Below are 27618 nucleotides of genomic sequence, written 5' to 3' on the forward strand. Positions count from 1 at the left end.
TGACTGTCTCTCTCCTTATATCTCTGTCTTCCTTTGTGTCTCTTGGTCCCCCTCTGTCTAGTCCCCTCTTCCCTGTATTTATCTCCATCACTGTCTCTGTGAATCTCTTATCTTTTTGACCCTGCATCTCTCTCTTTAGTTGTCTCTGTATCTCTGCATGTCTTGCCGCGGTCTCTGTGTCGGTGCTTGTCTCTGCCCCGTGTGGGTGGCAGGCCGTTCTCAGTGTCTCCCCGCACTGCAGAGGGTTCCCAGGGCTGCCCCTTGGGCGGGGAGGGGGGGGTGAGGTTGGGAGAGAGAGAAAGAGAGAGAGAAGAGGCGGGGACGGGGAGCCTGGCATCCCGGACGCCCGAGGCGGGGGCTCCGCAGAGCTGTCCCCCTCCGCCCCGCCCCCCCTGCGGAGGCCGCCACGACAGCTGCAGTGCCAGGGGCGGGGCCCGGGATGCCACTCATTCCTCCGAGTTCTCCGATTGGTCGACTCCTGCCCCCCCGTGCGCCCGGCCATATGAGGAGGCGGAGGCGGGGGGCGGGCGGCCTCTACTGCGGACCGAGCAGCGGACGCGCGGACCCAGCCCCGAGCCCAGCCCCGCGTCCCGCACCCGGAGCCCCAGCCCCAGAACCCGAAGCCCTGAGTCCCGAGCCCCCAGTCCCCAGCCCAATCCCCGCCCCCGTTCCCCGGCCCCCGGCCCATCGAAGCCGCCAGGATGGGGGTAGGTGCCCGGGCCGGGGTGGGGGGCGGAGGGTGTGTGTGTGTGTGTGTGTGTGTGTGTGTGTGTGTGAGATAGAGAGAGAGAGAGAGAGAGAGAGAGAGAGAGAGAGAGAGAGAGCGCTAGATAGAGACAGACAGACAGAGACAGACAGACAGACAGATTGATTGATTGAGGGGCTATGTGTCCATAGCCTGGGATTTGGGACCGTGTGCGATGTTGTGGGTCTGAGTGTGGCATTGTCTGTTTGTCTGATGTTGTGTGACACGTTCTGATCTGTGTGATATTGCGTGCCCGTGTTTGAGATGTAGGTCTGTGTGACATTGTGCGCCTGTCTGGGACACTGGGTTATCTGAGCGTGAGATGTGGGTCTGAGTGACATTGTGAGCTTGTGTGATGTCGAGTGTCTCTGGGTGTCATTGGCGGTCTGTGTATGACATTGTGGGGCCGTGGAGCTGTGTGCCTTGAGATGTTGTTTGCACCCGATGCTGTGTGTTTGTGCATCCTTTTGTATCTGTGTGCTGCATTGTGAGATTCAGTGAAATAGTGTCATCGAGACATTTGTGAGTCTCGGTGAAATTGTGTATATGTGAGCCGGTGCCTTTGACATCTGTGGCTAGGATTGCGGATGTGACTGTGTATGTCTGGGTGACCTTGTGTGCATCTGTGTGAAATCCCTCTCTCTAACTGCAGAGTCCGGGAGTTAAGGGGGAGGATCAGAGATGACCTCCCTCTCTCCTTTGCGGCCTGGACCGTCAGGGTCGGGGGCTCTGCAGTGCGCCGATGTTGATAGGGATGTGTGTGTGTGTGTCCATGCGTGCTTGAGCTGCCCAGCCGGGGGGGGGGGGGGGGGGGGGGGGGGGGGGGGGGGGGGGAGGGGGGGGGGCTTGACAGGAGGGGGGAGTTCCTGTCCCTGGGGTGGGGGAGGGAGGGAAGGGGAAGGAGAGGAGCAAGATCAGCATTTGTGCCCAAGATCCCTTGAGCTTCGTGTCCCCGTGCCCTTGTCTGTTTGTCCTTGCCTCTGTCCGTGGGTCTCTCCACCAGATGCTGTCTCTTCGGTTTCCTGACCCCCTCTGCAGACCCGGATCCCATTCTGTCTGATCCTCAGCCTGGGGGCTTTGGGGAAAATGGCCTTCAAGAGGAAGGGGATGAGGACTGGGACAAAGATGGAGGATGGGGGTGGAGATAGGGATGGAGCATGGGAACAGGGGATAGGATTTGGAATGGACATCAGGATAAAGAAGGGTGATGGGGATGGAATTACAAATGGAGGATGAGGAAAGGAATGGCAGCATGATGTAAGGGAAAGAGTCTGGCCTTGGGGTCAGGAGAGGCCAGGGCTTGAATCTGGACTCTGACACCATGTGTGTCTGGATTGGGCATTTCACCTCTGTGGGCCTCAGTCTTCCCATCTTTAATATGTAATAGCTGCATGACCTAGCTCACAAGGTTGTTGTGTAGAGAGCATTCTGCACACCCTCAAGGGCTATGTCAATGTTAGTGGGGAATGCAGACAAATTATGGGGATGGGGTAAAGATGAAATCTGGGGGTGGATGACACTATGAGAAGCACAGAGAAACGGAGGGAAGCAGAAAAGCTCAGCTTGAATGAGGATCAGAGATTCATAAATTTATAACAGGGAATTTAGAGGCTATTTCATCCAACCTCTTCAAGTTATGGATGATAAACCTGGGCCCACAGAGGTGAAAGGACTGGCCCAAGGTCACAAGACTAGTAGGTAGCAGAGTCGGGTCCATTTGTCATCATATTCTGTCTTTTTCCCACTGCATCATGGTTGAGATAAAGATGGAGGATGGGGACAGGAATGAGGGTGGGCTAAAGATGGAGGATGGATATGAGCTTGGAGATGGGATTGGGGGTGGGGAGGAGGATCAAAATGGGAGGTGAACATGGGTTTAGGGGATGGGGGGGGAATGAGAGCTTTTGACTTCCAGGTAAGTTGGATTGGGGAATTCCAATACCTCAGGACAAGGGGAGGGAAATGGGGGGGGGGGACTGAGGGAGGGGAGGCAATATGGTGAGATCGGGAGAATGGATAAGAAATTAAACTGATTATGGGATTTTAAGAAATACAAAAACAGGAGTGGGGAGGGGAAGAAGGACCAGATAACATAGAAAGAAAATCCCAGAGATACTTGGGGAGGGGCCTAGAGACAGACATTGGAGAAGACATGGGGACAAAGGCATGTGATTCTGAGATGCCTACAAATAAAAGACAAGAGATAGAAAAGTGAGACTCAGAGAGGCTTGGTCTGAGGGAGACATTGATACAGAGAGACAAAGATAGAGAGACACAGGTAGGTAGAGCTGGAATGACAGAGATGGATGAAATAAGACTAAAATATAATGGAGAAAAAAGACTGATATAAGAACATAGGATAGAGACTGAGAGGAAAAGACAAACAATTACAAGAAAAATCCAGGGAAAGAGACAGAATCTAAGAATATAAAATCTATCCCTATATATCTAGGGATAGGGATAGAAGCTGAAAGGAGAGACAGAAACAGAGAGACAGAGAGTCAGATGCAGAGAGACAGACAATGCTAGACAAAGACAGAGTATGAGGAAATAGATACAGAGTGGCTTTAGGAAAAGGTATCAGGAGGTACAGAGGGACAAGGGGAGAAAGACAGGTTAACTGAGAAGGAAGAGACTCTAAGTGCTAGAGAAAGACACAGATGCAGATCAAGACTGGGATAGAGGGTGGTGGGAGGGACAGAGAGCAGGCTTCAGCAACCACCCAACACGTACCTGTGCACCTCACAGTCTCTCTTATCTAATTCCTCAGTCTACCTCTCCCCTCTATCTGTCTTGCTTTTCTGTCCTTCAGTCTCTCCACCACACAGTGTGTCCCTGTCTTGGTCCCCCTGTGTCTCTGTTGTTCTCTTCCTCCAGGCCAGTGTCCTTTTCCTCCTCCTCTGTGTCCTTGTGTCTTAATAGCTCCCCCTCCCCCCTGCATTGCTTCTCTGCAGTCCCCAGCTTTCTGCACCTATCAGCTTGCCTCTTTCTTGTCTCTCCAGCTCTCACCATCTGTCTCTCAGTCTCTCTGCCTCCAGAGTCACATTTCCACCAAGGAGAAGGGAAAGACTGAGGGACAAAGGTTAGGAGATTAAGGACAGGAAACGGAAATCTGAAGGTCAGAGAGAGTGGGGAGACAGGGTGGGGGCCTGTAGCAATAGACAGTTATAATAGAGAGACAGAGAGGAAAATGAAAGAAGAGACAGTAATGCAGTCAAGTAGAAATACACACACACACACACACACACACACACACACACACACACACACACTGAGCCAGGAGCTGTATAGCTGGGCATCCCCTGGGTTGTCCTTTGCCATATTCCCCCTCTCTCCCCCTCCTCCACCTTCTCAGTCTCTCCTTGTACCCTGCTGTTTCTCCATCTGTGTCTTTTTCTCAGTCTGAGTAGTCATCCCATTACCCTCCAGCCTTGTCTCCAGGGTCCCCTGTTCAAGGAGACTTCCAGATGTCCTTATCCTCCAGCCCCCTTTACCTCAGGGATCCTGGCCAGGTTTAGGGGGCTGGGAGGTAATGGAACACTGAAATTCAGTGTCTGTCTTCTATCTTCCACCACTCATGCCCTTGTCTTTTTCTCTATAGGTCCCTCTGATCCCCAAGGTTTATTTTCCTTTCTTGGTCTTTCTCTCCACCTTTCCATCTCTCCATCTCACTTGTGCTTTTCTCTTTATCTTTGCCTTTCAGTATCTGTCTTTTCTTCTCACAATCACTCAGCGTCTGAATCCCTCTCTACCCATGTCTCTCCGTCTTTCCATTTTTCAGAGATTTACCCTTCCCTCTTTTCATCTTCCCAGTGTCTCTCTCTCCCTGTGTATTGTGGGGACTCTAAGAATCCACAGATTTCATTAACGCCCGATTCCAGGGCCCCCACTCTCCTAAGGTGCAGTATTGCTGCAGGGTTGGCCAGTAGCCAGACCTCCCCTTCTTCTAGGAAGGACCTTTTCGTCCTCCTCTTCCCTGCATACTGACAGCTGGCTTCTCCCTCTGGTTTTTCTTTCTCTGCCTCTCTCTGAGTCTCCATTTTCCTGTAAAGCCCTATATAAATGTGAACATATCACATCTCGACCTCTTCTTTCTTGGTCTGTCTCTGTCTCCATTTTCCTTTCTTTCTGTGTGTTTCTATCTCCCTATTTCTCTTTGTGTTGTTCTGACTACCTGTCTCTCTGACTCTATATCTATCTCTGTTCTCCCTTTCATTTCTTTCTATTGCTATCTCCTCTTTCTCTGTCTCTTCCATTATCTCTGTGTCCATCTTTGTCTTTCCCTGCATCCTTCTGTGTGTATCTCTCTTGGTTCTGTGATTTTCCACGACCATTTGTGTTTCTTGTTTTTCTCTGCATCTCTGCCTTTTCTTGTTTCTTTTTTACCTTTTGTTTCTCTTTTGTTTGGTTCTGTCTTTCTGTCTCCCGGTATCTCCATTTGCCTTTCTCTGTTTCTTTGCCCCTCCCTTTCTTCCCGAATTTCTGCCTCTTCTTGTCAACCTATCTCTCTGCTCCCCTTGTGTCTCCTTTTCTATGTCCTTTCTTGTCATCCTATGTCTCTCATACAATGTCAGAGTCTTTCTCCTCCAACCATTGACCCCATTTCACAGATGAGAATATTGAGGCACAGAGCAGGAGTAGGAAGTGCCCCTGATGAGTCACCTGCCTCTCTCATCCCAGCACCTGAGGGACTGGAGAGGGTTAGGTGTGTGTGTGTGTGTGTGTGTGTGTGTGTGTGTGTGTGTGTGTAGAGGGGGGCAGATTGCTTTCCCTCTCCCCATGTCTCTCTGTAAGGTCACCAAGGGATTAGCATCCCTGAAGCCGATGAGCTGGCCTGAGAAGTACTGGGCTGGGCTGGATTCCTCCCAGCTTAGGGATCCTGCCCAGCTGGAGAGGAGAAGACAGGATCTACCCCTCCCCCCTTTATTTCCCCACCCCCTCTCTGTTTTACCTCTGCCTTTCTCTTTGTTTCTCTGTCTCTCTGACCACCTGTCTCTCTCTATGTCTCTGTTGTCTCTATCTCTCAGACTAGCTTTTCATATTTCTTTATATCTTTTCAAGGAGGACGAGCAGTGGAGCTGGGGGTGGGGGGAGAACATTAAATGATGCTTGGGTGCCAACAGATGGGGAAACAGAGGCCCAGAGACAAAGATGGGATGATGTGCCCAAAAGTGTTAGTCTGGGAGAGAAAGGGTAGTAATATAGGCATTTATGTGTATTCCAACTAGAGGCAGAGACAGCAAAAGAGAGACAGAGACAGAGACACTTAGTAAAAGAGACAGAGACAGTGAAAGGGAACAATACACAGTGAAGACAGACAGACAGAGAAAAAGAGGCAGAAAGAGACAGAAACACAGAGGCTGAAAGGGAGTGATACACTGAGAGGTAGGAAGGCACAGACACAGAGAAAAAGGATCTAAAGAGACACACAGGGGGCAGCTAGGTGGTGCAGTAGATAAAGCAATGGCCCTGAATTCAGGAGGACCTGAGTTCAAATCCAGCCTCAGACACTTGACACTAGCTGTGTGGCCCTGGGCAAGTCGCTTAACCCTCAATGCCCCACAAAAAAGAAAAGAAAAGAAAAGAAAAGAAAAGAAAAGAAAAGAAAAGAAAAGAAAAGAAAAGAAAAGAAAAGAAAGAAGGAAGGAAGGAAGGAAGGAAGGAAGGAAGGAAGGAAGGAAGGAAGAAAGAAAGAAAGAAAGAAAGAAAGAAAGAAAGAAAGAAAGAAAGAAAGAAAGAAAGAAAGAAAGAAAGAAAGAAAGAAAGAAAGAAAGAAAGAAAGAAAGAAAGGAGAAAGGACACAGAGAGAGAAAGAAAAAAACATCAGTAGAGAGAAAAGGGCAGAGGGAGACACAGAGAGGAGAAACAAAGGAGACACGCATACACGGGAGTCACGGAGAGGGAGAGATGCAGAGATACTCCGAGGGAGACACAGGGAGACCAGGGGAAGAGAGACAAAGAAGCACAGAGTCACAGAGTGACACAGACAGAGAGATCAAAAGACAGAGGGAGACAGAGAGAAAGAGAGGTACAAAATCGGAGACAAAGACAGAGAAGGACACAGAAAGAGAGGAACAGAAAGCGCGCGCGCACGCACACACACACACACACACACACACAAACACACACACGGAGAGACAAAGGGATGGAAGAGACAATCTGAGAGATCTTGATCGAGATAAAGCCTGCCTGGGAGGGATAGAGCCGAGGCGCGGGGCGCTGTGGGGGCGTCCCTCCCTGTCACCTCCTCTCGCCCGCAGCGCGGCCACTCTGACAGCTATCGTGTCGCCACCTCGCAGGACAAGAAAGATGACAAGGGCTCGCCCAAGAAGAGTAAGGCGGCCAAGGAACGCCGGGACCTGGATGACCTCAAGAAGGAGGTGGCTATGGTAAGCCCTGACCCATGGAGGCCGGTCCTTCGAGCCCCTCCCCCTTTCCTCCACGGCCCTCCCCTTCCTGAGTCTCCCCCATTCCTGGCCCAGTGCTGCTGTGGAATCAGAAGACACGGATCTGTCACCAACTTAACTATATGACCTTGGACAAGTGTTTCCTCCCTGGGCCTCACTTTCCTCATCTCTAAAATGAGGGGTTTGGACCGGAGGGTCCCTAAAGTCCTGTTCAGCTCTAAATCTATAAGCCTGTGCTTCCCCTCACCTCTGCCGCCCTTTATGAGGTTCAGCTCTTCCTGGTGTCCTGCCAGGCCACGCCCTTATCCTCTGGCCCTCCTCCGACCCCTCCTCTTTCTCTCTGGCCGTGTCCCTTGGGCTATTGAGGCCTGATTGGAACCTCGCCCTCTCCTGTCCCCTAGACAGAGCACAAGATGTCAGTGGAAGAGGTCTGTCGAAAATACAACACAGACTGCGTCCAGGTAAGACCCGGATGCTTAGAGACCTTGGACTGATGCTGGGTACAGCATGAGGGGTCGGGGTGGGGAAAGGGAGGGAGTAGAGCAGAAGCTGGAATTGAGATCTTAGGGGACCCTGAATGGATGGAGTGTTTTGGGGTATGGACCCTGGGGCCTTGAAGGTCTGGGCACAAGAAGGTCCTTGAAGGCAGGGCTGGGCTGTTTGAGATGTGTGTCTTCTAGGGTCTGACCCATAGCAAAGCCCAGGAGATCCTGGCCCGAGATGGACCCAATGCCCTCACGCCTCCCCCCACCACCCCAGAATGGGTCAAGTTCTGCCGACAGCTCTTCGGGGGCTTCTCCATCCTGCTGTGGATTGGGGCTATACTGTGCTTCCTAGCCTACGGCATCCAGGCAGGCACTGAGGATGACCCTGCAGGAGACAATGTGAGTACAGGGCAGATGAAACAGACATGAGATTTGTATGGGGTGAAGAGACCCACCTGAGGGTCAAACATGGAATGTGGCAGGTGAATGGAGGGAGGTGCAGGACACTAGCACAGGGGATGCCTAGGAAAGGTGGAAGACCCGAGAGAGACGCAAAAGACAGTGGGCATGGAACATGCTTACACATGGGACTCAGTCATAACCCACATGGAATGGGGAGATATCTGTATTGGAGCTATGTAACGCACTTGGGATATGGGGGACATCTAGGAAGTGCTTAATCAGGACACTCATACAGGACATGAGACATATACTTATGTGGGGCATACTAGAAGTTATGGGACATGTGCATATATACATGTGGTCTACATGTATGTTGTATACACACAGAACACATGCACAGGAGACAGGGCATGGGCTTATGTGGGCTTATAAAATAAGTGGGCATAGTAGATTAGGAGTTTGAGGACCTGGGTGCAAAGCCCTGGTACTCAGAAACTGTGTGATAACAGGTCACTCACTTAAACTATCTAGGCTTGAGTTGCCTCATCTTTTTTTGTTTGTTTTGTTTTTGGTGAGGCAATTGGGGTTAAGTGACTTGCCCAGGGTCACACAGCTAGTAAGTGTCTGAGGCCGGATTTGAACTCAGGTCCTCCTGACTCCAGGGCAGGTGCTCTATCCACTGTGCCACCTAGCTGCCCCTGAGTTGCCTCATCTTTAAAATGAGGGGCTGGAAGAAGGAACCTTTAGGTCCCATCCAGTTCTAAATGTCATGATGTGTACCTCACACATGTGGGGTGACATACTTAGGATGGACAGAAAGCATGAAATGTTCATTTACATAACACATGGATGTGAATGGGACCCAGGATGATCGAGGGACATAAGCAGGCACAATGCCCACATACTTGAAGATACAGCACACGCATGTGGGGAGCTGCCAGAGATATAGTTCATGCAGAAGACATAGAACGCTCAGGGGGCAAACACAGGACATGGGTCATGCATATGAAATGGGACATCTCTGTGACCTGTGGGTGGCTTCCTTCCCTCAGCTGTACCTGGGCATTGTGTTGGCTGCTGTGGTTATCATCACTGGTTGTTTCTCCTACTACCAGGAGGCTAAGAGCTCGAAAATCATGGAATCCTTCAAGAACATGGTCCCTCAGGTTAGGGGCCCCTGAGGTTGGGTCTGCTGGAGTGGGGGCAGGGGCTCTGATCTTGGTGATAGTTGGAGCCTTTGATGGTTGGGGAACAGAAGGGAAAGTCTGGAATAGCTGAAGCTAAAAATTGAGCCTGATCAGAGATGGGGGGACCTGGAAGTGGTGGCTAGAGATGGAAGTGAAGCTTAGAGGACATGGGAAGAATCTATAAATAGAGGCTTGGGGACCCCCAGAGGGAGATGCATTCAGTATGAGGCCATAAGCTAAGAGCAGGACCAGATAGGAAAGGGTTTTAACTTCTCTTCACCTGCCCTTCCCCCCATACTCCCTTCAGCAAGCCCTGGTGATCCGAGAGGGAGAGAAGATGCAGGTGAATGCAGAGGAGGTGGTAGTTGGTGACCTCGTTGAGATCAAGGGTGGGGACCGAGTCCCAGCTGACCTCAGGATCATCTCAGCACATGGCTGCAAGGTGAGCCAGAACCTCATCCCCAGTCTCAAGGAGTCAAGCCTTTTCTCCCCATTCCCAACACCTTCATGGATTCAAGTGTCCCAGCCCCTAGTTACCCAGGGACTCAGACTTCCTGGTGCCTGAGGGTTCTAGGCATTCCTGTCCACAGGGACAGCTGGCCTACCTCCCACACCAACAGTTCTGGCATGACCCTATTTAATCCCTCCTTATTTACTACACTTTTCTCTCCAGGTGGATAACTCCTCTCTGACTGGCGAGTCTGAGCCCCAGACACGATCCCCAGACTGTACACATGACAACCCCTTGGAGACCAGGAATATCACCTTCTTTTCCACCAATTGTGTGGAAGGTGGGAACATTCCAGGGAAAACTGATGCATGGACTAATAAGGGGAGGAAGGGGAGGCAAATGGGACTGGTATAAGCTGAGCATCCTACTCTACTCACAATTCCTTTACTGAGCCCTCATCCCACCACCAAACCTCCATCCTCATGGCAGAGCCCCCACACTTTCTGGAACCATCATCTCCCCAATAAACCCTCATTACTCTCATTTAGTTTCTATCCCCACAATGAGCTTCCTGTTCTCCTAACTGAGCTTTCATCCAATACACCAAGCCCCCATCCAATACACTGAGCCCTAAGTCCTTCACTGGACTCTCATAATCGTCACTAAGCCACTATCCTTCAACTGAACCTCTATTCTATCTACTTGTCCCCATTCCCCTTTACTGATGGGCCAGCCTATCACTGAGCCCCATCCTTACGCTTTCATGAAGCTCTTAACCACTCTCTAAGACCCAATTTCTCTTACTGAACCTAGCATCCTCACTGAACCTTCCTCTCCTTTACTGAGAATGTCACCTCACTGAAACTTACAGAGCCTTCAGCCCCAGTCTGAGGCCCTAGTCCCCTCACTTAACCCCCCATACACCTCTACTGTACTTGCTATTCCTTTACTGCTGCCTCATTGGCTCCCTGAAATTTCATCACCCTTTCTGAGTCCCCAACCCATTCCCTGAAGCCCCATCCCCCTCACCAAGCACCCTACATCTCTTATAGAGCCCCCACTTTAATCAAAGTCTCATCTTCCTCACTGAACCTTCTCTCTGGTCACTGATAATAACAGTAATAACTCTCATTTATATATCACTTTCTATACATGACCTAGTTTAATTCTCATAACAACTCTGTGAGGTATATACTATTTTTATGTCCATTTAATGGATAAGGAAACTGAAGGATAAATAAATCCTTCAGTCATGAAGCTGAAGTGCCTGATGTGAAATTTGAACCCAGGTCTTCCTGACTCCAAGTCCAGCACTCTAGCCATTATTTCATGATGCCTCACCATAGGTGAGGCTTCATCCTCCTCACTTCCTACTGAACCTCCTCCTCTTCACTGAACCCCATCCCCTTCACTGAGCCCCTCATTCCCCTACTAAGTCCCCAGCCCACCACCAAGCCTCACTAAGCCCTAATCCAGTGTCCTTCTTGGGGTTCTCCCTCAACCTCCACCCTACTCACTCCAGGATTTCCCACTTAGTTCCCCCATATGTTTGTTTTGTTTTGTTTTTAGTGAGGCAATTGGGGTTAAGTGACTTGCCCAGGGTCACACAGCTAGTAAGTGTTAAGTGTCTGAGGCCGGATTTGAACTCAGGTACTCCTGACTCCAGGGCCGGTGCTCTATCCACTGCACCATCTAGCTGCCCCATTCCCCCATATGTTTAACTGAGAGTTCATCACCTGACAGAGTTACTTACTTGGAGCCCCCATCCACTCACTAATTCTCTGTTCCCTATCCACATCCCCAAAGGAATGCCCACCCTCTTACCGGGCTCCATGTTTCTTTACCAAGTTCTCATCATCCTTACTCAATCCTCCTCTTATTCACAGAGTCCTCATTCCTCTCACAGAGCCCCCATTGTCAACATTCTTCTACCTTCTATCCTTAACATTTACCCTATCGGGGCAGCTAGGTGGTGCAGTGGATAAAGCACTGGTCCTGGATTCAGGAGTACCTGAGTTTGAATCTGACCTCAGACACTTGACACTTACTAGCTGCATGACCCTGGGCAAGTCACGTAACCCCCATTGCCCCACAAAAAAAAAAATTTACCTTATCGCTGATCCCTTTGCCCCCTTCCTGAACATCCCATCCTTGGCCTTGGTTCCTTTACTCCCGAGTATCCCATTCCTTTTATGTGTTCCCCTCACTGAACTCTCCTCTTCACTGAGACTCCATCCCCTCCTTTAAAACCACCATGCCTTCAGGGATACCTAATCTTCAGCCCCCTCATTGAGTTCCCTATACCTGTCACTGGACTCCTTTCATTGATCCTCCATCTTCCTTACTGGGCTTCTGTGGGGACCAATTACAATTAATTCTTTATACTTCCTAACTAAAGACAGCCTTCATCATCCTCATTAAGGAGCCTCCAATGCTTTTATTGAACCCTACTCCTCATTACAGAACTGCATTCCTCGTAGTTCCCTCATATTCATCCTCCTTACATCATTCCTCATACTCATCCCTCCCTCCCTGACTTTTAGCTTCTTCCCTTAGTTCCTTTCACTGGACCTCATACTCTCTCATGCTATAAAATTCCCCACTGGTTTTCCAATCCCTCCCAAATCCATTATTTCTCTCACTAATCTCTTACAGTGATCACAGAGTCTAATCTCCAAGACTCAGCTCCTTTCACCCTCATTTAGCTACCATTCCCCCAGTGAGACATATTCTCTCACTGAATTCTCCTTAAGTGAGCCCCCATTCTCTACTAATCCATCATCTCACTGAGCACCCACAACCATCACTGAGCCCCTATCTCCTCACTGAGCCCCCATTCCCTCTACAGATCTACCATTTCACTTACTGACCCCTATCTCCACCACTGAGCTGCAATTCCCCAAATAATACCTTACTCCTCATTGAATATCCATATCCCCCAACTCAGCCCCATCTCTCCTACTGAGTCCTCATTCCCCCATAAATCCCCCATTCCCCTTTCACTGATCCCCTATTACTATTACTGGGCCCCTATCCCCTTCACTTGACCTCCATTTCCATCACTGAACCCCATCTACCTCTATTAATTCTAATCCCTTCACTAACTCCCTGTCACTATCACTAAGCTCCCATTCCCCCAATAATCTCCCATTCCCCTAAATGAGCCTCTATGTCAGCTCAATGATTTTTCATGTTTATCACTGAGTGTCTTTCCCCATTCCTTAACTTCTATTCCCCCCTCACGGGACTCCCATCCCTTTCACTGAGCCCCCATTCCCCTGCAAATCCACATTTTCCCTTACCCAACCCCCATTCCCCCAATAATGCCCCATCTCCTTTACTGATTCTCTCTCATCCACTGAGTCCTCATACATATTCCCTCACTTATCTCTCCTTACTGTCACTGAGACCTTGTCCCCCTCATTTAACCTCATTGAGTTCCCATGCACCTCACTGAACTCTAATGCCCTCATTGATTCCCTATCACCTCCCCAACTCCCCACTTCCTCAATAATCCCCCACCCCCTAATTTAGACTCCAGATCCCCTCACTGATCCCTATTACCATCACTGGGTCCCCTTTCCTCTCACTTATGTGAGTTTTACTGCCTCCAATGATCTCCCACTTCCCCAATATTCCCCCATCTCCCTTACTGAGCCTATCTCCTCCACTGAGTCCCCATTTTCCAATGACTCCTTTACCGATCGCCATCCCTATTACTGTTTCCTACCCCTCATTTATCCTCTATTTCAATCACTGAACCCCCACCACATCAATTACTTCTCATCCCCGCAGTGAGTCCCTATAACTCTTCTTGAGCCCTCATTTCCCCTACTGTTTCCATTCTTGGCATTGATCTATTTTCCTTACTGACATCACTTAGCCCCCATGGCCCTCACTGAACTCTAGTTCCTTTACTTGACCACTTTCAAACATCCCCCAGCTGAACCACTATCTTCTCTCTCTACTCTGATCCTTTCGCTGTGCTTCCCATTACCCCAGTTAAGCATCCATGAAGTCTTTTTTTTTGTGTGAGGCAATTGGGGTTAAGTGACTTGCCCAGGGTCACACAGCTAGTAAGTATCAAGTGTCTGAGGCCGGATTTGAACTCAGGTCCTCCTGAATCCAGGGCCAGTGCTTTATCCACTGCACCACCTAGCTGCCCCCCTCCATGAACCTTATCCCCATCCTTGAATTCCTATTTCATTCACTAAACCCCACATTTCCCTCAATGAGCTCCCCAGTGCTTTTCACTGAGCCCTCATCCTGTCATAAAATCTCTCTCCATAACTGAAGCCCATTCTTATTACCAAGTGCTCATCTCCATCAATGAGCCTCCCACTCTCCCTCTTAGCCCCCACTTCCTGACACTTCCTTCCCATTCCTGCATTTGTATCCCCCTCATAAACACCCTGAGCTTTGACTGAGCCTGTATTCTAACACCATACCAATACCTTCCTTTGGTCTCCAACCCTTTCCTATGCCTTCTTTTTTTTTTTTTTTGTGAGGCAATGGGGGGTTAAGTGACTTGCCCAAGGTCACACAGCTAGTAAGTGTTAAGTGTCTGAGGCCAGATTTGATTTCAGGTACTCCTGACTCCAGGGCCGGTGCTCTATCCACTGCACCACCTAGCTAGCTGCCCCTCCCTATGCCTTCTTAAAGTTCTCATCCCTCTCATTTGGCCTCCCCATTCCAATCACTGAATCCTAATACCTTCAGAATCCCATAACTCTCATTAAACCTGGCTCTCCTTCACTGAACTCTCATCTCCCACGCCGATTCTCCAACCTCCCCTCATTAAGACTTTATGCTATTCACTGAAGTTATAGGAACAGGGGATCGTAGGTGATGAAAATATCTCAGGAGCCAAGATCCAAGTCTCATTTTATCACTGAGGAGGTTGAGACCCAGGGAGGCAAAATTACATTTACAAGGTCACATATTTAATAAGTGTTGGAGTTGCAATTTGAACCCAGGTCCTGATTCCAAAATTATTTCTCCTTCACCTAATTGAAGTCTAGCCTTTTTCCTAAGCCACAATTTTATTCACTGAGATGACTTTTCCTTCACTGAGCCCACATCCCCTTCCCTTAGTTTTCATCTCGCTCGTTGAGCCCTTCCATCCCTCGAACTGAATATCTATTCCTGTTACTATTCTTGTCATTCAATCACCAAACAATTTGTCCCTCTGACTGAACCCCTTCGTTCCCCTCACTGAGCCTACATCTCTCACATCTAGACTCATTTTTCTCGGATACCTCTATTTAGTTGCTGAGTCACACTCTCCCATCACTATGCCTTCATCATCTTCACCAAGACTCCATCCCCTCATCCAATCACAACTATCCATTAGCCTCTGCCATTCTCACTGAGCCAACATTATGTCTCCCTCCATGATGATGCTCCATCCCTCCTCACTGTTCTCCCAGCCATTTTACTCCTCCTTCCTTCCATTGATCACACCCCTTATTGAGTACTTCATCCTTTGTACCCATTTCCTTCAAGGGGCCCTTAAAGCCCCAATAGACTTGTATGCAATTCACTATGCTTCCCTAACTGAGGGCATTATAATTCCTAACTCTGCTTCCCATCCCCTAATGGAGCCCCTCTCCTCTCAGTGAGATGTCATTCACTTTCTTTAGTTTCTTTTCTCTTATTGAGCTTTCTGTCCCTCTCACTGAAGTCCCAGGCTCCTCACTGAACCTGACCCCTATCAGTGATCCCTTTATTTCCACAGCGAGCCCCTAATCCCTCTGGCTAAGCTTTATTCCCTCATCTTACTCACCGAGCCTGTATTCCCATCACTGAAGCACTGTCCTCCTCACTTTACTCTAGGACATGAGGAAGAGCCTGATCCATGCATTCACTGACACTCCCATATTCCTCAGTGAGCTCCTCATTCCTTCAGAGAGTCCCCATTTCTCTTCCTCAGCCCCTACCTCAGTAGCCTTCAATGAACCCATCATTTACTTGGTTGGGTAGTCATCACTGTCACTGTGCTTCCATATTTCCACTGAAATTTATCTTCCTCACTGAACCCTTATTTTTTCTTTAAAAAAATTTTTTTTAGTGAGGCAATTGGGGTTAAGTGACTCGCCCAGGGTCACACAGCTAGTAAGTGTTAAGTGTCTGAGGTCAGATTTGAACTCAGGTACTCCTGACTCTAGAGCCAGTGCTCTATCCACTGCACCACCTAGCTGCTCCTACCCTTATCCTTTCTTACCAGGCTTCCCATGCTTCTTATTGAACCCCTAAATTCCCATTACTGAGCTCCCAAGCTCTTCATTTGAGCCTCATTCCCTCACTGAACACCCATCATCTCATTGAGTCCTCCCCCTCTCCCTGAGCTCCCATGATGAGCTCCTATGGCCTCATTAAGCCAGTCTTCCTCTTACCAATCTCCCAGTGTACATCCCTACATCCCCATGTTCTCATGGAGGCCTTACACGAGCCTTTATCCCTCTCACTGAATCCTCCATCTGTTCAATGACACCTCATCTTGTCATGGGACATATGTCCCACTAAATTACTCTCAGTCCATTGAGTTATATCCCTATCATGTCACTGAGCCCTCCATCTTCCTCACTAAACCCCTTCACCCCCACTGGTCTAGCATCTTAGTCTCAGAGCTTCTATCTCCTTCCTGAGTCCCTATTCCCTGAGCCCTCATCTCCCCAGTTGTTCCTCACTTACTGAGCCTCCAGTTATACAATTAAGTGCCTATTCTCTTACCTAGTCACCTATTCCCCTCATCTACTCTTAACCCCTCCCCCAACACATAAACTGAACCTTTATTCTGCTCATTGAGTCTTCATCTTCTGAGGGAGACCACATCCCCTTTGAATCTCCACTTTTCACTGAGGTCTCCCATCTTCCATATCATTGTCCTTCCATCTTCCCCAGTGGGTCCCCCATGCTTTCATAAAGCCCTGTCTTCTCATAAGCCTCTAGTCCCCTCACTAAACTTTGTCTTATTTATGACTTTCCTTCTCACTCATCCCCCATCCCTCAATTAAGCCCCTGTCCATCCATTCCACCCATGCCTTAACTAAACCCTTATCCTCCTCACTAAACAATCTTTCCTATTATTGATCTCTCTATTCCTTAAGTCCCTAACTTCTCTGACTCGTTCCCCATTCTCCCTAGTGAGCATCCATCTCTCTCACTTTCTCCACCATCCCCCTCTGAACCCTTGTTACTCAAATTAAGCTAACCTCCTACTCACTGATGTCTCACACCTTCACTAAGCCCCATCCCCCTATTTAGCCCCACTCAGACTTTCATGAAGACCCATCCTCCCACTAACACCCCATTGTTCCATTCCCCTCACTTACCCCAGTCTTTTAACTAAACCCTCGTCATCCTCAGTGAACCTCCATCCCCTTCACTGAGTCACCCATTTCCCTGCTGAATCCCCAGCCCAACACTGAGCACCCACTTCCCCACTGAGTTCCCAACCCAATACTTATCCTCTATTTTCCCATTATACTCCAATAGCCTTCACTGAACCCCCCATTATCCCACTGAACCCCCTCCCCTTCACTGAATCTCCTATTCCCCTACTAAATCCCTAGCCCACTACCAGACCCCTGCTCCCTCATTAAGTCTGCAGCATACCACCAAGCCTCATCATTACCCATCATTCCCATCACTGCCCCATCATTACCCATCACCTCACTGAACCACATCCTTTTCAATGAGTTCCCCATCTCCCTTACTGAATACCCAGTTCACCTGCTGAGCCTTACCACTGCCTCATCCTACTTTCTCCCTTTCACTGAACTCCATCCTCTTCACTGAACTCCCCATTTCTCCACTGTATCCCCCAGCCCACTTCAGAGACTCATCATGTTCCCACTGAACTCCCATCCTGTTTACTGAACATCTTCCCCCCTCACGGGGTACCCTATGCTTTTCCCTGAGTCCTTTCCTTCACCAAACTCCAATATTCTCCCTAAGTCTTCATCACCCTATTAAGACCTCCATGCTCTCATGAAAGCTCATCATCTCATTGAACTCCCTTGCCCCATTCCCCTTACTGATCCTCATCTTTTTTGGGGGGACAGGGCAATATGGGTTAAGTGACTTGCCCAAGGTCATACAACTAATAAGTGTCAAGTGTCTGAGACTGGATTTGAACTCAGGTCCTCCTGAATCCAGGGCTGGTGCTTTATCCACTATGCCACCTAGTTGCCCAGATCCTCATCTTTTAACTAAGGTCACATCTCTCTCACTGAACCCGTATATCCTTCACCAAATCACCCTTTCTCTTGCCAAGTCCTCAGCCCACCACTGAGCCTCACTGTTGCCCAATTGAAACCCCCTCACCTCACTGAAACATATCCCCTTCACTGAGCCCCCTTTCCCCTTAGTAAACTCTAGCCCACCTCAGAGCCTCCTCCTGTCCCCACCGAATTCCCATTCTTTTCATTGAACACTCCAGTTCCCTCACTGAGCCTCCATATCCTCACTGCCCCTATTGTCTTTCCTGAGCCTTGCCTAGCCCACTAGAGCTCCAATATTCTCACTGAGTCCTCCATCCCCCACTGAGACCTCCATGCCCTCAGGGAGGCTTATTATCATATTGAATCCCCTTGCTTCATTCCCCTCATTGATCCTCTGTTTTTTAACTGAGTCTTCATCCCCTTCACTAAATGCCCCCACTCCCATACTCTACCTGAACCTCTTGTATTCTTCCTGAGCTTCCCAATTCCATCAGGAAACCTTTTGCCCCTTCCTGAGCTTCCCAATTTTTCCTTCCCTGAGACCCTACCTCCTTCAGTGGAGCCCTCTCTTCTCACTGGATTGTCCCTATTTCTGTTCGTGCATTCTCTAACTGATTGGTTTGGACTTTAGGCACGGCTCGAGGTGTGGTGGTGGCCACAGGTGACCGGACTGTCATGGGTCGAATTGCAACTCTAGCCTCAGGTCTGGAGGTGGGCAAGACTCCAATTGCTATTGAGATTGAACACTTCATCCAGCTGATCACAGGCGTGGCTGTCTTCCTGGGCGTTTCCTTCTTCATCCTCTCCTTAATCCTTGGTTACACCTGGCTAGAGGCTGTCATCTTCCTCATTGGCATCATTGTGGCCAATGTGCCTGAGGGTCTGCTGGCCACTGTCACTGTAAGGGCTTTCCCTGAGGGCTCTGGGATATCTGGGTTCCTGAAAGGGTAGGGGCTAGAGGACTAGGTCCCCTTGATTCCACCTAGAATGGGATAGATAAATACCTGAAGTCATGAGAATTGAGGGCTGGAGGATCAGGCCATATGGGTCACTTTGAAGTTGGGTAGAAGAGTGACTAGAGGAATAGACAACTCAGTCCCTGAAAGGGGTCAGATTGTACAGCTAGAAGTCTGGATCTCCGGGGAATAGTATTGGAGAGGACAAGATGCCTGGATTCCTGAGAGGGTCTGAGTCTAGGGAACTATATGCCTGATCATTGGAAGAGATTGGGAGGGGAGGAAATAGAGTGTTCTGGGTCCCCAGTGGCACACAGTCTGGCTCCTGAAGAGGAAGGACGTTTCCCTTCTCAAGGGGGACAGAGTCCCTTGGTAGAGTGCAAATTCTGCATCTGCAATAAGAAGACTTATTTGGGAGGAAAAAATGCCTTAGTCCTCGAGAAGGGCATACATTGGAATGCAGACCCTAGTGTCCCCAGAGAGGACAGGAGCTGCTGAAACAGATGTCTAGGCTCCCCAGAGGGGCAGGGGCTGGGCAGCTGGACACAGCATCTCCTTCCTCTCCAGGTGTGCCTGACACTGACCGCTAAGCGCATGGCCCGGAAGAACTGTTTGGTAAAGAACCTAGAGGCAGTGGAAACCCTGGGCTCCACTTCCACCATCTGCTCAGACAAGACTGGAACTCTGACCCAGAACCGGATGACGGTTGCCCACATGTGGTTTGACAACCAGATCCATGAGGCAGACACCACTGAGGACCAGTCTGGTGATTGTGACCCTCTGGCTGTGGGACTGGGGAAACACAGAGAGAAAGCTGGGGGAATAAGGGCACCTAGAGGGAGGCTGGCCCTACAATGTCAATCTGGAGAATGGGGCTTGAGCCCCACCCTGACTCCACATCTCTCCTTCTACCCTTGACAGGAACCTCATTCGACAAGAGCTCCCACACCTGGGTGGCCCTGTCTCACATTGCTGGCCTCTGCAATCGAGCCGTCTTCAAGGGAGGCCAGGACAACATACCTGTCCTCAAGGTGGGACTGGGTTAGGGATCTTCTCCCCCTACCTTCTTCCACTCACTAGAGGTCCTCAAACCCAGCCCCCAAGCCCAGCCCCTATAGCTAGGTTTAGACTGTTCACAGAGAAATAACTGGAATTGACCTTAAAGGCCATTTTGTCCAACCTTCCTCATTTTACAGATGAGGAAACTGAGATCCAGAGAGGTTAAGTGATTTGCTGAAGTGCTAGTAAGTGGCAGAATTGAGATTTAGACTAAGGTCCCATGATTCCCAATTCAGAGTTCTTCCCACAGCTTTCACTGCCCCTAATTCCCTCCCGGCTATGACCTTTATTTTTCCACAATCATTCTTTTTCTCCCCCATGTCCATCTGGGTGTCCACCCCCTTCCATTATGTGCCCCCCCATCCCCCTTTAGCTGTGCTCACCTATACCTGTCTAGCTGTGTCCTCCACTCCAAGGACCTAGTTCCCCTCAATCACAACTGGTTTTCCCTAGCACTGCTCACTTTCCCTTGGATTGAGTCCCTTTCCTCATTTCTTGCTTCCATCTTCAATGCTTCCAGGCTAACCTAGCAACTGTTTCCGATGACCTTTCCCCTTCTCTGTTCCCCCACCCCTACCCTTCATGCAGAGGGATGTGGCAGGAGATGCTTCTGAGTCAGCCCTTCTGAAGTGTATTGAACTGTCATCTGGCTCTGTGAAACTGATGCGGGAAAGGAACAAAAAAGTGGCTGAGATCCCTTTCAACTCCACTAACAAATACCAGGTATGTGAAGATGGATCTCCTTCAATTCCACCAACAATGACTAGGTATGTGAGGATTGATCCACTTCAACTCCACCAACAGTGACCAGGAATGAGGGGCAGGAATCCCATTTAACTTCACCAACAATGAAAGAGGGAAACCTACTTCAAGTTTACCACTAAGAACTATTTGATAGATACAGAAAGAGAGACCCAGAAAAGGGAAATATCTTATTCAAGTTCATAAAGAAGGGGCAGCTAGGTGGTACAGTGGATAAAGCACCAGCCCTGGATTCAGAAGGACCTGAGTTCAAATCTGGCTTTACAGGAGAACCTGAGTTCAAATTTGACCTCAGACACTTGATACTTACTAGCTGTGTGACCCTGGGCAAGTCACTTAACCCTCATTGCCCTGCCCAAGAAAAAAGAAAATAAAAAAAAGAAAGAAATCAAATCTGGCCTCAGACACTTGATACTTACTAGCTGTGTGACCCTGGGCAAGTCACTTAACCCTCACTGCCCCACAAAACAAAACAAAACAAGTCCACATTGAGTCAAGGGGAAAGAACTGATCTTAAAATGCAGGTGTCCTGACTCCCTTTCCTCTCCCCTCACCAGCCCAGTGTTCTTTCCACAAAGATGGTAAAGAGACACACACATAGACAGAGGTAGGAAGAAGGGTCGAGACACATAGATTCAGAGACAGGGAGGTGGAAATACAAGAAAGACATACAGAGACAGGGAGATCAAGATTGATAGGTGCCAAGTCAGGGAAGTGAAGAGAGACAAAGATATAGAGAGATAGAGAAAGTGAGAAAGATACAGACAATTAGATAAGGAGATGAAGAGTGAGGCAAAATATATTGAAAAAGAGAGAGGTAGATGGATGGAAAGACACACAAAGAGAGTGAGGTGTGGAAAGGGTGTGATGGGGGAATGTGTGTACACCAAGTACCATCCTTTACTTGTTCACTGGACCTTCCTAGCTCTCCATCCATGAGACAGAGGACCCCAATGACAATCGATATCTGCTGGTGATGAAGGGTGCCCCTGAGAGGATCCTGGACAGATGCTCCACCATTCTGCTTCAGGGCAAAGAGCAGACCTTGGATGATGAACTCAAAGAGGCCTTCCAGAATGCCTACTTGGAGCTGGGCGGGCTGGGTGAACGGGTGCTTGGTATGACTCAGCCTAGCCCATGTCTTCACTTTCTGGTTTAGCACCAAGGGACTGGGGTTGGGGGTGAGGGGCAGGGGAGATGCATTTTATATTATTGGGAAACTGGGGCTGGGAAGTTGGGGAGCAGAGGGGTTGGAGGGTTGTTAGAATAGGGGATTGGGAGAATGGTGAATTGTAGTCAAGTCAGTATTTCTTAATCACCTACTATGTGTCAGGCACTATGTAAAGCACTGGGTATGCAAGGAAAGGCAATGGGGGCAGCATGCAAACAACTGTGTACTAACAAGATATAAACAGGATAAATTGGATAATAAAGGACTGAGGGATACAGGTTGGGGGACTAGAGAAATAGAGGTTTTGAAGTTGGGGGACTGGGAGGATGGGGATTTGGGACCAGAAGGATGAGGAAGTAGAGAATTGGGTGGCTGAGGAATAGGGAAACTGGAAGACTGATAGAATGAGAAGTTGGGAGCCTAGGGGTTGGGAGGTTAGGAAACTGGGAAGATCAATCAACAAACTTTTATCAAACACCTACTATGTTCCAAGGACTATGCTAGAAGCTGGGAATATGAATATTGAAATAACCCTGATTCTCAAGGAGCTTACATTCTAATGGGAGAAAAAAGTGCATGTTATATAGAGAATAAATACAAATGAGATAAATGCAAGGTAGCTAGGGAGGGAGGGTACTAAGCAGATTGGGGTTTACAAAAAGGTTTCAAGTAGAAGGTCATGCTTGAGCTGAATCTTGAAGGAAGAAAGAGATTCTGTGAGGTAAAGATGAGGAAGGAATATATCTAGGCATAAGTGACAGCTAGTACAAAAAAATGGAGAAGAGAGATGTATTGCTATGTATGAGGAAAAGAGGGAAGGCTAGTTGGACTGAATTGCAAAATCTGAGATAGGGAATGGTGTTAAATTAGGTTAAAAAATAGGTTGGGGGGCAGCTAGGTGGCACAGTGGATAAAGCACTTGCCCTGGATTCAGGAGGACCAGAGTTCAAATCCGGTCTCAGACACCTGATACTAGCTGTGTGACTCTGGGAAAGTCACTTAACCCTCATTGTCCCCCCCCCCCCCAAAATAGGTTGGGGGCAAATTGTAAAGCCTTTAAAAGCTAAACAAATGAGATGTATTCAATTCCAGAGGCAATTGGAAGCCACAGGAGTTTGTAAAGTAGGGAAGTTACATGGCCAGATCTGCAATTAGGGAAAATCACATTAGCAGCAGTGTGGAGGATTGACTGGAGTGGGGAGAGATCTGAGGCAAAGTGGGGAAGCCTTAAGTTGTTTCAATAATCTAGGGGACAGGTGCTGACGACCTGAACAAGGTTGGTGGATATGTGAGTGGAGAAAAGGGATGAGAGGGAGGAGATGCTGTGGTGGCAGAAACACAAGATTTGGCAGATGTGTGGGATGAGACAGCGTAAAGATTTAAGGCTAACACCAAGACTTTGACTAGAAAGATGGTTGTGCCTTTGACAAAAAGTAGGGAAGTTTGGAAGAAGGATGGGCAGTAGTGGTGGTGAAACAATGAGTTCTGTTTGGGATATGTTGAATCTATCATGTCTTTGGGACATCCCATTTGGAATGTCTATTAGGTAGTTAGTGGTGTGGGACTGAAACTCAGCTGGGCGGGGAGAGATTAGAGTTGTATACATAGACCTGGGAGTCAGTCACCTGCATAAAGATGATCATTAAACCCATTGATGTTGATGAGGTCACCAAAGAGAGATGGTACATAGAAAAGAGAGAGATGCCTTAGGGGACAACAACAGTTAGTGAGTGATAATCCAGTCAAGGAGATCAAGACTAAGCAGATAACAGGAGAGAATAGTATTGTGAGACTTCAGAGAGAAGGGAGTATCCAAGAAGGAGGGAACGGTCAACAATATCAAATACTACAGATAGGTTGAGAAGGACAAGGACTGAGAAAAGATCATTGGGTTTGGCAATTAAGTGATTGGGAAGCTGGAGAAAGAGAAGTTTGGGACTAGGAGAGAAAATTGAGAGATGTGTTGGGTAACTGGGTGAATGAGAAATTGGGAAAATGTGGGGTTGGAACTAAGGAAGTTGAGCAACTAGGGGATTAGAATTTAAAGGATTAGAAACCTGGATGGATGAAGAGTTGGGAAGGTGGGCTAGGGAGCTGGGGGCCTGAGGCATAAGAAATTAGGAAACTGAGGAATACAATGATTGAGAATGATGAGTTGGGAATCTGGGGGAATAAGAGAGAGGGCATCAGAGTTGAGGGGCTAAGGAGATGGCCAGGGGATCATGCTGCAGAGTTGGGAGATAAGGGACTGGGGAATTGTGTAGACTAAAGGAATAAGATAGTTGTAGGACTCAGAAGATGGGGAGTTGAGAGTCAGAGGAAGAGACTACTGAAGAGTTGAGCATTAGAGATTTGGAAACCTGGGAGTAGGGGACAGGTCATTAGCCTATTGGAGTCAGGAGACCTGGTTTTGTATCATGGTCCTGACATTTACTGCTCTGGACAAATCACTCAGATGCTCCATTTTCTCAGCTACAAAATGAAGGTGATGATAGCCACACAGTTAGTTTCACAGGGCAGCTGTGAGGAAGGAGCTCTTGTAAACCTTTCAAGAGTGTGAGATAAGGCAGGTTTGGAAGACAGCAATGGGAGAGAGGAATATTGAGAACTGCAGTGGGATAGGGGGGTGGGAAGGTTGTAGAATTTGGCTATTGGGAGTTAGGAGATTGGAAGGTTGAGATGTTGAGAGGTTAGTGGGAAGTTGCATGTTGGGGATGTAGGTCCTCAGGGAGGGGATGTGGGGCCTGATCCTAAGTTCTAAATATCTCTTCCGGCCACTGCTAGGATTCTGCCATTACTATTTGCCTGAGGAACAATTCCCCAAGGGCTTTGCTTTCGACTGTGATGATGTCAATTTCACCACTGACAATCTCTGCTTCGTTGGCCTCATGTCCATGATTGACCCGCCCAGAGCTGCTGTCCCAGATGCTGTGGGCAAATGCCGAAGTGCTGGTATCAAGGTGGGGCCAGGATGTCTGTCCTGAGGGGCAGTGGCTGAGGGTGGAGGGAACTGAGATAGGTTCATTGGGGTGAAGGGCAGAGTAAAAGGAAAGGGGTGTGGCCATGACCTCTATCCTCTCCTTTGCTATGCAGGTGATCATGGTAACCGGTGACCATCCCATCACAGCTAAAGCTATTGCCAAGGGTGTGGGCATCATCTCTGAAGGCAATGAGACTGTGGAAGATATTGCTGCCCGGCTCAACATACCCGTGAGCCAAGTCAATCCCAGGTGAGGGAACACCCTTACCCTGGACCCACTGCCTCTGCCCAGTTCTACCCTGTTTTCTTTACTCCTGGGATCTTCCTTTGATACCCCTCTGACTGATTCTGATGCTGCTGTTGGATCTGCCTCATGTCTCTGTTCTCTCTGCTTGGTTTGGTCAGCTGAGTCTACCTCCTGCTTCCTCTCTACACAGTGTTTTTTTCTCCATAGCTTTCTTTTCTATATATTTCTCTGTATATATCTCTCTATGTCTCTATTTTTCTATCTCCTTTCCCCCTTTCTCTGTCATTATTTCTATCTCTTTCTCTCTCCTCTTTCTCTACTCTTTGTCTCTGTCTCTGTCTCTCTGTCTCTCTCTGTTTCTCTGTCTCTGTCTTTCTTTGTCTCTCTGTCTCTCTGTGTCTGTCTGTCTGTCTGTCTTGGTCTCTCTATGTCTCTATGTCTCTATGTCTGTCTCTGTCTCTCTCCTCTCTGTCTCTGTGTCTCTCTGTCTCTCATGACCTAGCCTCAAATCCATACTACTACCTAATAGCACTGTAAGCTTCAACGAGTCACCTCTTTGGGCCTCAGTTTCTTTATCAGAACATGAGGTTGGATAAGATGGTCATTGAGGACACTTCCAGCTCTAGCTTTATGATCCTTTTCTCCCTCTATCTCTGATCTGTCAGACTCTCTTCCTTTTTGTCCTTATCTGCCTGTCCCTCCTCCTCTCTTTTTATCTTCCTTTTAATTTCAATCTTCCTTTGTCTGCACCTCCTCCTCTCTGTGTCTGTTTCCCTCCCTCCCTTTCTCTGCTTCCCTCCTCATATTCTGTTTCTGTTAACCCTTCTCTCTCCCCCTGCCTCCTCCTCAGACCCTCTCCCCTCTCCTGCCCTTGCCCAGGATTGGGGCATCCCTCACCAAATCTTCTGTGCCTGTGCAGGGATGCCAAGGCTTGTGTGATCCACGGCACAGACCTGAAGGATTTCTCCTCAGAACAGATTGATGAAATCTTGCAGAACCACACAGAGATTGTGTTTGCCCGAACCTCCCCTCAGCAGAAACTCATCATTGTAGAAGGCTGCCAGAGACAGGTGAGAGCCTACATAGCTGGGCCTTGGGGAGATCAGGAGGCCTGAGCCACCAAGGGAGCATGGGCTGGGGGCCCAGATGCCTGGGTCTATGAGAAAGGCAAAGGCTCTAAATACTAGGGGGTGGGAACCTAGCTACTTTGGGCTGGAAGAACAGAATTCTGGATTCCTGAGGCAACTGGACAAGTTGGGTCAATAGTGAAATCCATAGTGGCTATGTTGTGTAATGCCCTAACCCCTAAGAGGAGAACATCTTGAATACTGTGTATCTAAGCCCTCAGAGACCCCAACAGTGGACACTTGGGTCCCTGAAGAGGGAAGGCATTGGAGGTCCAGGTGCCTGGGTCCAGAAGTGAGACAAGGGCCTGAACCCTGGAAGCCTGAGTCCCTGCCTCCCTCTCCCTCCCCCCCCCCACCCTATTCCCCACAGGGTGCTATTGTAGCAGTGACCGGGGATGGTGTGAATGACTCACCTGCCCTTAAGAAGGCGGATATTGGCGTGGCCATGGGCATTGCTGGCTCTGATGTCTCCAAGCAGGCGGCGGACATGATCTTGCTGGATGATAACTTTGCTTCCATTGTCACGGGTGTGGAGGAGGGTAAGGACATTGGAGATATGGAGGCCAAGCTCTGCCAACTGACTCACTGGGTTTCCCCAGATGCAGAATGAAAGGGTTGGGTTAGGTGGTCTCCGAGATTGGTCTTCTCTGGCTCTCATGTTCTATGATTCGGAATCCTTGGGGGCCCTTCTTTGGGTGTCTAAGATTTCCTTCCTTGTCAAAAGGAGTGGGAAGGACTATATGAATGAGCCAAAAGTCCCGTTCCCTTCTGGGGTTCTCTGTGCTTATACACGAGCTGAGGAGGCTGAGCCTCCCTTATCTCTCCCCCACCCCCATCCTCCATGAGAATAGGGATGGCCTCAGGCCAGGTCATTGGAAGAATTTGAGGACAATTGGGAGATTGGGGAAAGGAGGTAGTGATGGAAGGGGATGAGGAAGGCCAAGCTCCTTTGTCTGACTTCCTGTGAACTCCTTTCCTCAGGCCGACTGATCTTCGACAACCTGAAGAAATCCATTGCCTACACCCTGACTAGCAACATCCCAGAGATCACCCCCTTCCTTCTGTTCATCATGGCAAATATCCCCCTACCCCTGGGAACCATCACCATCCTCTGCATTGACCTGGGCACGGATATGGTGAGACCCTCTGCTCAGCTTCCCCAAAGGGCTGTGGGGAGCTCAGGCCCATCATTGTGGCTCATGGCGAGTCATTGTGGGGTGGGTCTGCCTGAAAATCCCATAAAGGTGCTGAGCTTGGAGGAGGGTGCTAGAGTAACCTGGCTCAGGTAGGGACTCCATTAAGTCATCCTTCTCAAGACCTTGTTGGGTCACCCAAACTAGGTGAGACTTCTCATTTTAGCTAAGCTGGCTAAGGTGGGCACTCACAGAGGTGGCTCCCCGTTCTCTCCTGGACA

At 48.9% G+C, this 27618-nt stretch overlaps 1 protein-coding gene across 2 annotated transcripts in view; it reads left to right on the forward strand.

Annotated features, from left to right (window-relative positions):
- Positions 1-527: 527 nt before the first annotated feature.
- Positions 528-27618, forward strand: part of ATP1A3 (ATPase Na+/K+ transporting subunit alpha 3) — a 31059-nt gene continuing 3968 nt past the window's right edge. The window contains exons 1-17 of one of the 2 annotated variants that reach the window (XM_043992131.1): positions 528-707; positions 7006-7134; positions 7554-7613; positions 7833-8036; positions 9092-9205; positions 9534-9668; positions 9900-10017; positions 18534-18802; positions 19426-19624; positions 19780-19889; positions 20506-20640; positions 21605-21797; positions 24635-24810; positions 24944-25080; positions 25997-26147; positions 26575-26743; positions 27186-27340. In XM_043992131.1, coding sequence (XP_043848066.1) covers positions 702-707; positions 7006-7134; positions 7554-7613; positions 7833-8036; positions 9092-9205; positions 9534-9668; positions 9900-10017; positions 18534-18802; positions 19426-19624; positions 19780-19889; positions 20506-20640; positions 21605-21797; positions 24635-24810; positions 24944-25080; positions 25997-26147; positions 26575-26743; positions 27186-27340 — 2460 coding nt within the window. In that variant the 5' untranslated portion in view covers positions 528-701. The remainder of the gene's footprint in view (positions 708-7005; positions 7135-7553; positions 7614-7832; positions 8037-9091; positions 9206-9533; positions 9669-9899; positions 10018-18533; positions 18803-19425; positions 19625-19779; positions 19890-20505; positions 20641-21604; positions 21798-24634; positions 24811-24943; positions 25081-25996; positions 26148-26574; positions 26744-27185; positions 27341-27618) is intronic. The other variant, XM_043992132.1, reaches the window with a different exon arrangement.

This window comes from Dromiciops gliroides, chromosome 3, assembly GCF_019393635.1.
Source record: "Dromiciops gliroides isolate mDroGli1 chromosome 3, mDroGli1.pri, whole genome shotgun sequence".
NCBI classification, from domain to species: domain Eukaryota; kingdom Metazoa; phylum Chordata; class Mammalia; order Microbiotheria; family Microbiotheriidae; genus Dromiciops; species Dromiciops gliroides.